General features: G+C 46.3%; 1 protein-coding gene across 5 annotated transcripts in view; it reads left to right on the top strand.

The window, feature by feature from the left end:
- LOC105490228 (ATPase phospholipid transporting 8A2) overlaps positions 1-11,357 on the top strand; it is a 654,028-nt gene extending 642,671 nt beyond the window's left edge. For all 5 annotated transcript variants that reach the window (XM_011755645.2, XM_071081519.1, XM_011755646.3 and 2 more), the window contains one exon: positions 5,433-11,357. In XM_011755645.2, coding sequence (XP_011753947.2) covers positions 5,433-5,530 — 98 coding nt within the window. In that variant the 3' untranslated portion in view covers positions 5,531-11,357. The remainder of the gene's footprint in view (positions 1-5,432) is intronic.
- The last annotated feature ends 3,362 nt before the right edge of the window (positions 11,358-14,719 follow it).

Raw genomic sequence — 14,719 nt, 5'->3', positions numbered from 1 at the left:
TGGGTAAGGAAGCAATCAAGATTAATGAGGGGCTTAGCATCTCATTGTCTGGATGAGATCATTGGGTGAGTTTCAGATCTTTGCTGCTTTTTGAGAGGCCTGGGGGTCCTTACCGAGGAAGGAACTCAGATAAAACAAATATAAGTGTCAAGCTTTAAGCCCAGAAGGGTCATTTCTATGTTAAAAAAAGAAAAAAAAAACTGTCTGTGGGACTATTGGGTCAGTTTCAATTAGGAGGATTAAATGAGATCATAAAGATAAAGTACCTAGAACAGTATAGGCAATACAGCGTTCAATAAATGTTGGGTATTATTTTTCTGTCATTAGCTGAATAATTTTGGGAAACTTAATTTCTCTAAATTTTTATTTTCTCCTATGGAAGAAAAAGAATTTTAATGATATACATCTTACACAGTCCTTGTGAGTCTTCGTGACAGTAGGTGTAAAGCACCTTCTGTATGCCAGACACAGAGAAAACACATACAGGTTCCCAGAACTCTACAGGGTCTGTTTTGTGGAGCCGTGTTGCCTCTCTGATGAATGTTTCAAAATAACCATAGACAGAATATACACGAGATATATATTGTGATCAAAGACCAAATGAGAATTTTTATGGGAGAGTCATAAATGTCTTAAGACAACTACTAAATGCTTTTCTTAAGTCAATATTTGGAAGGCCAAAAAAAATCTACTGAATAAATATAAGAAATAAGAAGGCTTCTAAAATCACACCATATTTTTTAAACACTCAGTGACTAGTACCAGAACCTGATGGATAACTTAGGACATTTCTGTCACTAATAGCCAGAGAAGATCATCGGGTGGTCAGAGCTGGTCCTGGGGTGCAGGACGGGCATATAGCAGATCTCAGCCTTTTATGTTCCCCCTGGGTCTGTCCAGGAAACTGGCAGGAAAAACTCTAATCTTGGTAGTATTTTAGTTCCTGTGAGCCACCAACATACAATATTTGTAATCAGCATTTCCTACACAGTCTGATTTCCTCATTGTCCCCATGGTCTTCTCATTTCTATGGCTATTAGGAATCTTTCCAGACAGGAAACTGCTATTTTCATTAAGATACTATCAGAGCGCAGATTCAAAGGAATGCTACTTAAGGGGAGTTTTATTCCAAAATAATGAAAAAAAATGACATGATTATATGGATTTTACCAAATGTTCTACCCAGAGAAGACAAAACAGCTAAGAAATCCATCTATCTTCCCACCTCCTTTCACCTACACAATTCCATCCTCCATTCTGGCTGTGGCTATTTAGAAAGCAGATGCTTTAGGAAGCCAGCCAGGGAAAGTTCAGTTAGTTGGGTCCATGAGAGCTCCCTCCAGGCCCCCATCAGGACTTTCTGGCTGCTTGGACTTCCTGAAGGATGAGTGAAAGTGGGGGATACAAAGACCTGGAGGCTTCCTCTGAGCTCCCTGTTTGGATGCAAATGGCAGTTAAAGGTTCAGGAGGCAGAGCTGGGAGCAGGTCTGTATCTTCCTCAGGTGGGACGGAGGCTGGGCAGGCAGGGATGGTTGAGGGGTGATGGTGTCTGGTTTTCCAGTAAAACTCCTCCTGTGACAGCTCTAACTCCCACCAGGCCTGTTTTCTAAGAGGAAAATGTTTTATCTGAACCTGGGAGGACTCCCTCTCCCAAGATAAACGTATCAGGCCATCCTCCTTTCACTGTTGAATTGTAGACTCCACTTTCATTCTTGGTTAAGGTTAAGAAAGTCTTAGCGTACAACATGCTGGAAATGTGGTGGTGGGTGCAAAACAATGGGAACTAGGGAGGATAGTGGGAGACATTTAGCACAGACCTCAGGGTGCTCTACTTACCCTGGGAGGTTTACAACAGGAGGGGGAACTCTTCTCTGCCTGTCTCTTCAGAGGAAAACCTTGAAACCCTTCCCACCCCGGGGGGCCGAATTACCCACTGCAATCCCGTGGGAGGCCCTTGTGGCTGCGGCACTAATGCACACAGAAGAAGTGACAGAGTTATGAGCTGAAGAAGCCCCCGGATTTGGGTTTCCAGCAGACACAGGCATGTTATGGAAAACAAGATAAATAGAAGAAAAAAGCTTTTGCACCTTCCATTTAAACAGGAAGTAGACTATTCCAAAGGCTAAGATACCTTTCCCAAAAGGACACTCCCAAATTTATTTTTATGTCTCCGTGAGCTCCCCACAACCAGGAGAAAAAAGCAGGCCAAAAGAGATATAATACGTAGTTAATTGTTCTTTTTGGACAGACTGTTGACACCAAACACCAACCCTTTCTTTTCTGGCATGGATGCGGAGGCCTCCATGTGGGTGCAGTGCGAACTAGTACTGACAGAGGGAGAGGATCCTGCAGCGTGGGTGTGACGGGCCATGAACATGTCCTGGAGCCCATAGAGAGGACTGGAGCTGGAGAGAACTTGTGCCTTCCCTGGTCCAAGCCATTTAATTTACAGAAAAGTACACCAAGACCCAGGGAGCTTAAAGAGCCCAAAGTCACATGGACAAGTAGCAGCAAGCAAGGACTAGAGCCACCCTTTGTTTCCTGGCCACCACCCCGACCCCATGCTGCAGCCACTTGGGGCCCCCAGAATCTAAGATAAAAACAAGCAAGTGGAGAAAAACGTCTTCAGGGTGGAGAGCTCAGTAGTCCTCAGCCTGCCACTAGAAGAGTTTATAAAGAGTATGTCCAATTCTTTGGGGTGACCGTTCCTTACTCAGAACCCCTTCAGTAGGACTGAGGAGCAGCCCTTGGGATGGTGCAGCAGCTGTGGAGCCGGTGGTGACCCTGCCATTGCAGCTGCTGTTCTGCCAGGCCCCCTCAGGAAGACATCAGAGGTGTACTAGAAACGTTCCTTATTAAAGAAGTGGAGAATGGCAATTGTCCAAGTTGACCACAGTACATAGCCTCGTTACTGGAGCAGATGAGGCTGTGTTATTTACCTTGTTACTGGAGCAGATGAGGCAGTGTTATTTGCTAGATTTTGCTTTGAAACATCCCAAGGAAAGACGTCTCCTCTTGGATTGCAGTAGAAAGGCTTCACAAGGACCTGCTTGTACAGGATTTGGGATGAGAGTGTGTGTGCCACACGGTGCCAGAGGGAGGCAGGAGGCTGGGGCAGCTCCTCCAAAGCCGGGCAACGGAGGTTTCCTTGTCCCGGCTGATTTCTGATTAAGCAACTTGGTGAAAATCCAAAAGCTCTTAGGAGAACAGGAGGGGTGGCCTTTGCTCTTCAGTGCTTGGAAGCAGATCCCGTGAAGGCTCTAAAGCCCTGAGTATCAGGAAGTTCAAGTGCGCTAGGTGTGGACCCAAGGCTGGAACAAGCATGTTCGCCTCCAAGGGAGCTCCCCTCCCGGCTGGTGCTGCCTTCAGGCTCAGGGACCCACCTGCTCCTGGTCCCAGCTATCTGGGGGCTCACACTGGTCTGGGAGCTGCTTCACTGTGGCTACCACGTGGTGGGAATGTTTGGGTTGTAGGTTTTGTTTTGCTAGAAATGGAGGTGAGCAAGTAGACAAAAGCCCCCTGTGGAGGATTCCTCTCTGTTCTGTTCGCCTGGCTCAGCTTGCATCACCTTCTCTCCCACCTACTGTCTCTTCCTCCCATGGCCTCACTGGCCTGGGCCCTCCTCTCTGCTGCTCAGCCCATGTCCTCAGTCAACTCTCAGGCCACCTCTGCGGACAAGCCCTTGCCTCCCCGGATAACCCCCTGAGCCCTCGGCATTCTCAGGCAGTGGCTGGAAGGCATGCCGTCTGGAAGAGCCGGAAAGCCAGCCCTGGACTGGGACTCTCAGTTATGGGAACACACAGAGTAAGAAAACAGCCTGAATGTCTTCTTTTAAAATCTCCTCCTCTTCTCCATCGCACGAGGACTCTTCTGTCTTGTGACTGTACGTCTTGATACTCTAGAAATTTCCTTGTTAAGCCAGATGTCTGAGGAAATTAGCAGGCAGTCCAGGAACTGATACATGGGCACACTTTCCGACTTCTTTTCTCCTGTTAAAGAGTATGACAGTGAATTCACAGCTCCCCTGACAAGCTGTAAGCATGCACAGATGGAAGTCAAGATTGTCGGGTTTCGATTGTGCTGTCTTTTGGCCAGAATGTCTAATTGAGCTGTGGGGCTTTTCCAGACCCCTGACACACAAGGGTTAGCCTACGGAGGAGCGGGCCTTATACATGTCTTTCTGTGGGAAGGGCCAGTTGGAAGCAAAGCCCCACTCTGGGCTTGTGAACACTAAAGCCGTTTCTCGGCTGTAGAGTGTGGATCCTGGGTTTGCTTCCCAGCTCCGCCACGCATGAGGCCTGTGACCTTGAGCAGGTCACAGATATCTCTGTGCCTCAGTTTTCCCATCTGTGAAGTGGGAGGAATATAATCACCTATCTCATAGGGTTTCTGGGAGGATTAAATGAGCTCTATGTTATAGAACAGTGTCTTAGACACATGGCATTTCATGAGTCTTGGCTACTATTTATTTTATTAGTAGTATATGAACTGATTGTGTAAGAACCAGTCTTCCTGTGACGACAGGTCCAGTCAATCACTAAATTCCTTTTGACTTTATTGTGTGACCTTTTTCTTTCTTTACACGGAAACAACCCTACTTTGATTACTTATTACCAGTCCAGATCAGTCTTGATTTAAAAACAGGGCTGGGCGCGGTGGCTCACGCCTATAATCTCAGCACCTTGGGAGGCCAAGGTGGGCAGATTGCTTGAGGTCAGGAGTTCGAGACCAGCCTGACCAACATGGTGAAATCCCATCTCTACTAAAAATACAAAAAAAAAAAAATAGCTGGGCATGGTGGCGCATGCCTGTAGCCCTAGCTACTCAAGAGGCTGAAGCAGGAGAATTGCTTGAACCCTGGAGGCGGAGGCTGCAGTGAGCCAGGATCACGCCGCTGTACTCCAGCCTGGGCAATGGAGCAATATTGTGTCTCAAATAAATAAATAAATAAACAAGAAGGCCCCGGGCATCACGTGCATTTTGCCAGCTTGCACTGTTAGTGTTGTATGTGTTTTCCCTGGCATGTTTTCAGCTTCATAAATTAGCGGCTCTCCTGCGGCATCAGGCAGACGGGAGTATTTCCTCTTAACTGGCAGTGGGAAAGTGGAGATGGGGACCAGTGACCCACTGTGTATGATTCCCACCCTGAGCTCAGCCGCAGCCCCCTAGAAATTGGAAACGTACCCTCAGAGCCGTTCCCATCCCAGCATCAGCAGCGAGAACCATGGGACCCCAGTCAGCCTGCACACGGCCGCCACGGCCCCTCTATGGCCACAGGTTTCTTCATCTCAAGCCTCCAACTATCCAAGGCTAAGGAGGCCAGGTGTCGCACACCACTCACCCGCACGCTGCCAAAAAAGCAGCGTATTTAAACCTAGTGTGCTCCCCCAATTCTCCTGTTAACCAGTTTCTCCTGTGTGCTTCACTTTCAGATGGGTATGCTTTTTCTCAAGAAGAACACGGAGCTGTGAGTCAGGAAGAAGTCATCCGTGCTTATGACACCACCAAAAAGAAATGCAGGAAGAAGTAAGACTTGAATTTTCCTGACTGATCTTAGGAAAGAGATTCAGTTTGTTGCACCCAGTGTTAACACATCTTTGTCAGAAAAGACTGGCGTCCGCAGCCAAAACACCAGAAAACACATTTCTGTGGCCTTAGCCAAGCAGTTTGTTAGTTACATATTCCCTTGCAAACCTGCAAACCTGGAGTGTAGACCGCAGGGGAAGCTATCTTTGCCCTCCCAACTTGTTTGCAGCGCTTAGCCTAACTTTTGTTTACGTCGTTATGAAGCAGACAACTGTGCTCTGTGAGGTGTGAAATTAAAAACATTATGTTTCACCAGTATTTAAACATCAGTACTAGTTGTCCTGGGAGAAAGGGAAAGTTTTATGTTGCGTGAGAAGCCCGTCTTGTGTAATTGGAGCAGGGCACACTTGCTTCCTGTTTGATTAACTCACAGATTACATCCAGCGGGCCACATGCAGACCTCACTGTAGGCAGGTCGCTCTCCTGCTTTGATTCCTGTTTTGTTTGTGTAAAGTTGGCATAAACTTCTTGATTGCAGTGAAATCACAAAATTCTATGTCGGGGTAGTCAACCTGAGAAGATTATTTGAACCTCTTAGCCACATTTCCAGCAGGGCAAACCGACTGATGCCCTGGCAGAGTCTTCCGCACCCTCTCCAGGTGCACTCGGCCCAGTCCCACCGCCGTGTCCAGGCGTCCCTCACCCCGACACCTGCTGCATGGCTGGCCACGGCGCTCAGTGCATGGCGGCTGGTGGGCAGCCAACCCAAACCTGCGCCTTTCCTTGTTCCACTGCAGACTCGGAAACAGATGCGAAAAATTCCTTCTTCCGCCGCCCTTTTTGTTCTGTAAAGAAAGAAAAGAAGCATCGCCTTTCCGCATATATTCTAAATGTCTCTGCCTCTGTCTGACATGGGGCCGCCCCACAGGTCAGAGCGGTGGTAGAACCCCTTCAGCACTCCCAGCCGTGGTCAGGCTCTGAATACTCCCTTCCCAACAGCCAGACTGCTGGGTCTTTGGCATCCACTTACGTTAGAACCCACGCTTCTTTCAGAGAACATTTTGGACTTTCACTGTTGGGAAATGAATGAATTTCTAACATGCCCGTGCAGCGAAGGAGCACACCTGTCGCTCTTAGCTCTAGAGTCAGAGGATGAGTAAACCCAGATGCGAGAGTATAGGACATTGAACGGGGAGAACAAGACGACCACAGAAGTCCTCAGAAGGAGAAGGAAGGGCACGGAAGACACTGAGAGGAGGACACAGAGGAATCGCCACCAGATCTCCGCAGTAGAAACTCTGAAACGAACCCTGAGACCCAGACAGTTGTCATGATCAGCCCAGTGTGTATGAGAGCTTAAACAAGAGCTTCACATGCAGTTTTAATTGAAAAGAATTCCAAACATTTCAGGGAAGCACCTTTTTTTAAATACACCGACATGTTTCCTTTCTGTATCCCATCAGTGTTAGACACAGGTACCCATCAGAATACGGCATATCCTGAATTCTGAGACAAGGAAGCAAAGTGCTAAATCACTGATTTTCCCAACTGCAGAGTCCCACACTCTAAATCTTAACCAAACCTAGATGCCTTCAGGCATGAATGTGAGCATCTGGAGCCCTTACTAAACAACCTGCCTGGACCCTGTTCTCTGCTCTGGTTGCCAGGCCAGATTTTTGGATGGCCTGAATACTTCTGGGCAGCTGTTACTGGTGAAAATGGGAGTTCAGAGCACGTTTTGGATCTTCACTGTTGGGAAATGAGTGAATTTCTAACATGCCTGTGCAGCGAAGGAGCACACCTGTCGCTCTTAGCTCTAGAGTCAGAGGATGAGTAAACCCCGTGGGGATGATTGTGCTAAATCAGGAAATAGCACATTAGTGCACTTTGCTTCCTAACCCTTTATTTTCAGAAATCTACAACTTACTGGGCATGGAAATCATTTAAAACATGATTTGCATTGACTAAGAAAACAAATCCTCACTTAGGAGGTGACCAGGATGCAGAGAGGGCCTGAGGGGCAGCAGAACAATGCAGTTCACAGGTGAGGCTCCCAAAAGGGCCATTCCTTTCTCCCCAAGGTGCATAAAACATTTTTAAATACTGGAGTGCCCAGTGAGACTGAAGGATTGTCATGCAGGAACTGTAACACAAAATGTGCCTATGACTAACACGACAAACCAAGGTGTATGGGTTTTTTTTTTTTGCACACCCAGAAAGGTGATGGCCAAAACACAGAGGAGAAACGAAAACTGGAATTGAATGCGCATTAGGCATTGTAACTATTAATATTTTGTTTTATTTGGGAAATAAGCCTATTTGGAAAGAGTGGATTAGAAATTCAGTTCTTTGTCAAACAGTTAGCTCTGTCTTGAACTTGAAGCCTTCCAAATCAGAATTATGAATTTGTGTGTTTGTGTTTGTTTGGGGTTTTTGTTTTTATTTCTTACATTAGAGTTCATATTTTCTGGGATTTAAATTATAGGTGTATTTTCCTATTCTCTTGAGAAGTAGGCTAAACAGTCTTTGCAATGATGACGGATGCACACAGAAGAAAACATTAGAAGACATTACTTTCTATCCTCTCATGTGGTTGAGCATTCTTACAGCCAAATGACTAAATTGGGTTTCTAGGAGGAGCAGCTGTCACTACATGTGATATATAATGTTTAGCCAGGGCCAACTCAGGGGCTGTGTCATTTGTCCTATCTTCAAATTGAGGTCAGAGTGTCACACACAACCCCTTCCCTGGGGCAGGGTGGACTGGACTAGGTTGCATACGCTGGCTGTCAGCTCAGCGAAAATGCCACATGGGGCTTGTCACTCTGCCACACACTGACTGACTCACAGGCTGGCAGGTCACACTCGGTTAGCGCTCCAGGGCCTGACTCTGGATTGAGCTAAACTGGCAGAATCCACTTAGGCCAACCCTTGGTCTACTGCTGTACACAGCCCAGTCCTGTGTTGAGTCTCTCTTGTCCTGGATGACCGTGCAGAAGGAAGAGACCAGTTATGCTCTGGACTCAGTTCTGGGTTTCCACTGCACATGGACACGTGCCAGCAAGGGTAGCTGTGGAAAACACGGATCAGGAGAACAGGGTTGTCTGGTTTAATACTCCGTGCTGATCAGAACGGGCTCGCTCATAATTTAGGAGTGGAGCTGATGGGTCTGTCCTGCCTCAATGCAGAATATTCCAGGCTGCTTGACCACGGTTATGTCCGCCCACCTCCCAACACACACGCGCACGTGAAGACAAAAACGTGGTAACTCTTTTGGTTCTGTACACCGTACAAAACGTGCTTTGGAGCAAGGAGTGCTGTTTCTTTAACACTTGTAGAGGACTATCCTGAGAAGTGAACCTGGGCTTTCGGAGAGCTCAGCTGAGAATTCTGTTGACATTTTCTTTCCCTTGACAAGGCTTCAGGTCTGTCTCACTATGGGGAGCTGGCTGTGAAAATCAGTAATAACTTGTCAAGAAGTGGTGAAAAGGGGGGAAAAGTGAGTCTAGGTAACTAATGTCTTATAATGCATATATAAGTAAATATTGCAGGCTTTAAGGTTGAATTTTGTAAAAAGAAAGCTGTCGTCTATAATTTCCATTTGTTATAATAATGACCTTTAATCTTGTTGTTTGGAACCATAAAGCATTTTTATCAGGTACTTCTGTTCCAAGGGATTTATGTCTTAGACTATAGCTGAATTGAATGTTTGCAAAACTCTGCTATAGGATAAGGTGGTCTTTAGTTTTGAACGTGTGAAAAGACTGCACACTCTTCAACCAGGATTTGAGTTACTGCCCAGGGTCATTGTCTCAAAGTAATTCAAGGAGTGATTTAACTTCGGCATTTGAAATGTAGCCTTTATCTCCTGGGATCCATAAAAAAATGTGAACAGGGAAATGGTGGCTGAGCAGAGCCTGAAATAATAACTTGGCAAAGAAATGCGTTTATCAGATCGAGTCAAAACATGGCATCCCCTGTTACATTCAAGAAATGCTTTCTTCATGTAAATGTTTACACGGACGTAATAATAACGATGGGGACAGTTAAAACCCCCTCCCTTCAAAAAAAGGAAATCTACATCAATTGGGTTTGTTGTTGGTTCTTCATTGGCTCAAGGCAGTTAACCGGCTCATAATAGCCTTGGGGGAGATTATTTAACCTCATTCTAGCCATTTTTCCATCTCGAAGGCCAAGAAGGACTATTAGAAGGGTTTTGGATGGGTTTCGGAGGTGAGGGCCCAAGACCCCCATAATGACATCATTAGGTATCCTTGAAAGGAACAGACCAGCATGCTCGATGTGTTGTACCCTTCATTTATTTATTTTTTCTCAGTATCCCAAGTTGTCCATCAGTACATTCCCCTTCACCTTACCTGATGTTCACTTAATGCCCAGTCTGTAACTAATGTTCTGTTTAAAGCTCTCTTAATTTGTTGGCTATGAGTGATTTGTGAATCCGGGATGTAACCCTGAGTGAGGAGAAAAGAGCATTGAGCCAACATAAATCTTAACGGGCAGAAGCCACAAACAAATGGGAGCAGAAAAGAAGGGCGAGCTCCCCGCACCGCACCCCTTGTATAATCCAGCGTTAAGTTAACCTCCGAGGAACACCTCGGCTCTCCCGACCGAGGACGGACAAAAGAGGGATTCTTTTTACACCCAGGCTGGCGCGTTTTCAAGTGACAGTCTCTGGCTCTAGTTGCCTTTGAGATATCCACTCTGCTCTTTCTCCCAGGCCTCAGACCAAGAAAAACATGCTCTCAAGATTAGCCCATAGGCAGTTCTTGTGACCTGGCTGAAGAAAGAAAGGAGACCTGTTTGTTTTAAAAGTCAGGCGCAAAGTGTCAGGTAGCTTTGATTTACGACAGAAAGAGGAAGAAGAAAGTTGGAGTAATAGCACTGTCCAAATAACCCTGCCCAGGAAACTTGGGGGTCAAGAGAGCTTATCAAGAGCCTTTTATAGGTAAGCTCTTCCGTGTGAAAGAGAAAAGGCCGGAAAGAGGGAGAGAGCCCAGAGAGCCGGCTGTGAACTCACTTCCAATGGGATTGGAGTCTGTTGCATTCCTAGAGATAGCCTGATATATGGTTTATAGCTGAATCAATAAACACCACCAAAAAAAAAAAAGAAAGAAAAAGGAAACCTGCCCTGTCGTGGAGTTTCTCTCTTTCCCTGCACAGTAAAGGCTTTTGGGTTTTCGTGGATAAAATCAATGTCAGTACTGAAACTCACCCTCCTCTCCTGCCGCACTCTCCCCCGTTGCCCAGGATGGCCAAGTTCAGGCCTATGCAGTGCCGCTTCCCTCTGAGCCTCCCTCTCGAGGGCCATGCAGGCAGCCGCAGCAGGGCCAGCTGCAGGATGGGGCTGCAGGTCACTGAACTGTCGTTCAAATACATCATATTTGTGGCCTCTTTCTCATGCGAGCAAAGCTGTGTGCTCTCCTGTCTGCTGTCACATCTGTGCCTGGACTGCGTAAATACTGTTTGCGACGGGGAGGTTTTAATCTGGTTATGCAGAGGGAAGCAGGGCGGTGGGGGCACGTTTAATTGGCTCCCAGCAGAGTGGTGAGCGCTTCTATGGTGTGTGGGGCTTTTTGTTCCCTCCCTCTAGAAGTGTTACCGTTTTCACGTCCTCTTAATGTCCTCTGGTTGTTAAATTACAGCAGCACATTATAGTGCACTGGGTTCCCTCCTGGAGTGAATAAATGAAGGGCATCTACTTGTGTTTTTAGAAGTTTTGGGAGAATGTAGTGATTTGTGGCTTTGATCAATCCTGTTGACTGGTGTATGTCTGTGCAAACCTGTTTCAAATAAATTTTTTGTTAAAGGAAGTGATTGGACTGTTTTATTTTGGAATTTTCTTTTCCACTAATAAGCATTTACTGCCACAGGGACTGCGGCCTGTAACACAGGGGTTTGTCAGCAGGTGCAGGCTCAAGGACACGTACACTGCCTGGAGAGCCGAGGCCCAGGCAACAGTGTTCACTGGCAGGAGCGCAGGAGAGTCTGAGTAGCAGATGAACACGTGCTGTTTTCTCTGAGGCAAGGCCCCCTTTTCTTTTCTTTTCTTTTCTTTTCTTTTCTTTTTTTTGTTATTATACTTTAAGTTCTAGGGTACATGTGCATAACGTGCAGGTTTGTTACATATGTATACTTGTGCCATGTTGTGCTGCACCCATCAACTCGTCAGCACCCATCAACTCGTCATTTACATCAGGTGTAACTCCCAATGCAATCCCTCCCTCCTCTCCCCTCCCCATGATAGGCCCCGTTGTGTGATGTTCCCCTTCCCGAGTCCAAGTGATCTCATTGTTCAGTTCCCACCTATGAGTGAGAACATGAGGTGTTTGGTTTTCTGTTCTTGCGATAGTTTGCTGAGAATGATGGTTTCCAGCTGCATCCATGTCCCTACAAAGGACATGAACTCATCCTTTTTTATGGCTGCATAGTATTCCATGGTGTATATGTGCCACATTTTCTTAATCCAGTCTGTCACTGATGGACATTTGGGTTGATTCCAAGTCTTTGCTATTGTGAATAGTGCCGCAGTAAACATACGTGTGCATGTGTCTTTATAGCAGCATGATTTATAATCCTTTGGGTATATACCCAGTAATGGGATGGCTGGGTCATATGGTACTTCTAGTTCTAGATCCTTGAGGAATCGCCATACCGATTTCCATAATGGTTGAACTAGTTTCCAATCCCACCAACAGTGTAAAAGTGTTCCTATTTCTCCACATCCTCTCCAGCACCTGTTGTTTCCTGATTTTTAATGATCGCCATTCTAACTGGTGTGAGATGGTATCTCATTGTGGTTTTGATTTGCATTTCTCTGATAAGGCCCCCTTTTCTAGAAGGGAGTCCAGGGGGCCACACTGAGTTTGGATTCAGTCGCTCAAAGGAAAGAATGGTGTTTACAAGACCTCCTTCTTCCATTACTTCCTTCCCTCTAATTCATCTCAGTTGGCTACAAACTAAGAAGGAGGCAGCTCAAATTCAACTGGCAAGCAGGAAATCATAACATTCTTACTTTAAAAAGAAGAAAGACCACCCCTGCCCTTTCTCTCTAGGAACAAGGAGTTGCGTTCAGGTAAATATCCATTGCCTCCAGGGTCCCTGTGATGCCTCAGCCAAGGCAGCCTCCTCGCACCTGGGATAAGGTGGGAGGAAGCTGGGGGGCCCAGATGTTGGCCCCTTGCCTGGCTTTGTGTGGGTAGCTCTATACTTCCCCAGCAGGGTGTGACCTGGGGATGAAAGACAGCCTGTTAGATGACAGTTCTCTGTAGAGGCTTGAGCCTGGTTCCCAAAAGACTTCTTAATTGCACTCTGAATTTATAGCAATTTTCCATAGTGGACTTTGATTCCTCCCAGATGGTCCAGTTCCTATGAGACCTGGATTTGACCAGCCCAGGGCAGTCCTGACCTCAGTGACGGTGTCCCAGGCATGGCAAGGACACGGGAGGCCTCACTTATAGGCAGAAAGTTCTACAGTTTAGAGCTCACCAGGGAAGGGCTTTCATCTCCTGTTCTACATTGGCCAGGCCTTTCTTTTCCCCCAATGGTGAAAAAATAAAAATGATTTAATACAATCAACAGCGAAGTGTTAAATTCCAACCTTTGCCATTTCTTGGTCATATCTTTACAACATCTGCCTTTGCAGCTGCAATGGTTTTCCTGAAATGTCATTCTTCACTGGTTCTCAGCAAAATAAACTCAAACCAGTAAGAGGCCCTTATCAGCTGAAAACAGTTTGCAGACCCTAACCTTTCTGCCTAAAGCAATGTTCTTTGTAATGATGTCCTCCGAAAAAGTCTCAGGATACTTTGAAAAATCGTTCAGCTTCTGCTACTATTTTCAAAATGTTTATTATGGAAGAGACATATGTAATGTGAGGGGTTAAAGTGTATAGCAAACTTGTCCAACCTGCAGCCCAGGACAGCTTTGAATGTGGTCCAACATAAATTCATAAACTTTCTTAAAACATTATGAATTTTTTTTTTTTTTGACACAGAGTTTCGCTCTTGTCGCCCAGGCTGGAGTGCAGTGGCACGATCTCGGCTCACTGCAGCCTCTGCCTCCCGGGTTCAAGTGATTCTCCTGCCTCAGCCTCCCGAGTTGCTGGGATTACAGGCGTCCGTCACCACACCCGGCTAATTTTTTGTATTTTTAGTAGAGACAGGATTTCACCATGTTGGCCACGCTGGTCTTGAACTCCTGGCCTCAAGTAATCCACCCACCTTGGCCTCCCAAAGTGCTGGGATTACAGGAGTGAGCCACCGCACCTGGCCAGTGTTACTGTATTTTATGTGTAGTCCATGACAATTCTTCCAGTGTGGCCCAGGTAAGCCAAAAGATCAGACACTCCTGGGTGTATGGCAGAGCAACAGGGCATGTGACGTGGGACTGCTCTGCCTCTGATATCTTCCACCTCATTCTGTCCCACACGTGAGTCTTTTGAGGGAACTTTCCAGCTCTGGTTGGAATGCCAAGCAGTTAATGTTAACTGGGGTTACAGATGAGGCTCTGGGACTTGATTACCAAAGGGGGACAAAATAAAACCCTTCCACCTACTAAAGCGACAAGCACCAAACACATCTGGTCCACCTCAAAAGCGTTAAGCTTTCATTTATGAAAAGTAGGCCATGCACATAAATAAGATGATTTAAAATTCCTGAGGGTTGGTCTCAATGCTCCGTCTTCAGCTGTTCGTCCCTCTCTACAATAACTGTTGTTGACTTAAGATTCCAGAGCAATGGCTGTTTGAAGAAAGGGTGCGCAGGTGATCTCTAAAGCAACAGCACTAGCCTGAACCTTGGAATTGCATGGTCTGCCCTGGGAGTTTCTATATCACTGTTACTAGATAGTTAACAAAATGTAATGCTACTGGTACTCTCTCGTCTACTCTAAAAAAAAAATGGGTTTCGATTTGAAATATTCTAAATTAATTGCTGAGAAACCTTTCTTCCTGATTTTCCCCAATTTTTTTTTTTTCTCTGAAATGGAGTCTCACTCTGTCGCCCAGGCTGGAGTGCAGTGGTGCCATCTCTGCTCACTTTAGCCTCTGCCTCCTGAGTTCAAGCGATTCTCCTGCCTCAGCCTCCTGAGTAGCCGGAACTATAGGCACCACCACTGCACCCAGCTAATTTTTGTGTATTTAGTAGAGACGGGGTTTCGCCATGTTGGCCAGGCT

Source organism: Macaca nemestrina, chromosome 16 (assembly GCF_043159975.1).
Source record: "Macaca nemestrina isolate mMacNem1 chromosome 16, mMacNem.hap1, whole genome shotgun sequence".
Taxonomy (NCBI): domain Eukaryota; kingdom Metazoa; phylum Chordata; class Mammalia; order Primates; family Cercopithecidae; genus Macaca; species Macaca nemestrina.
This window is presented reverse-complemented; position numbering and strand designations above follow the sequence as displayed.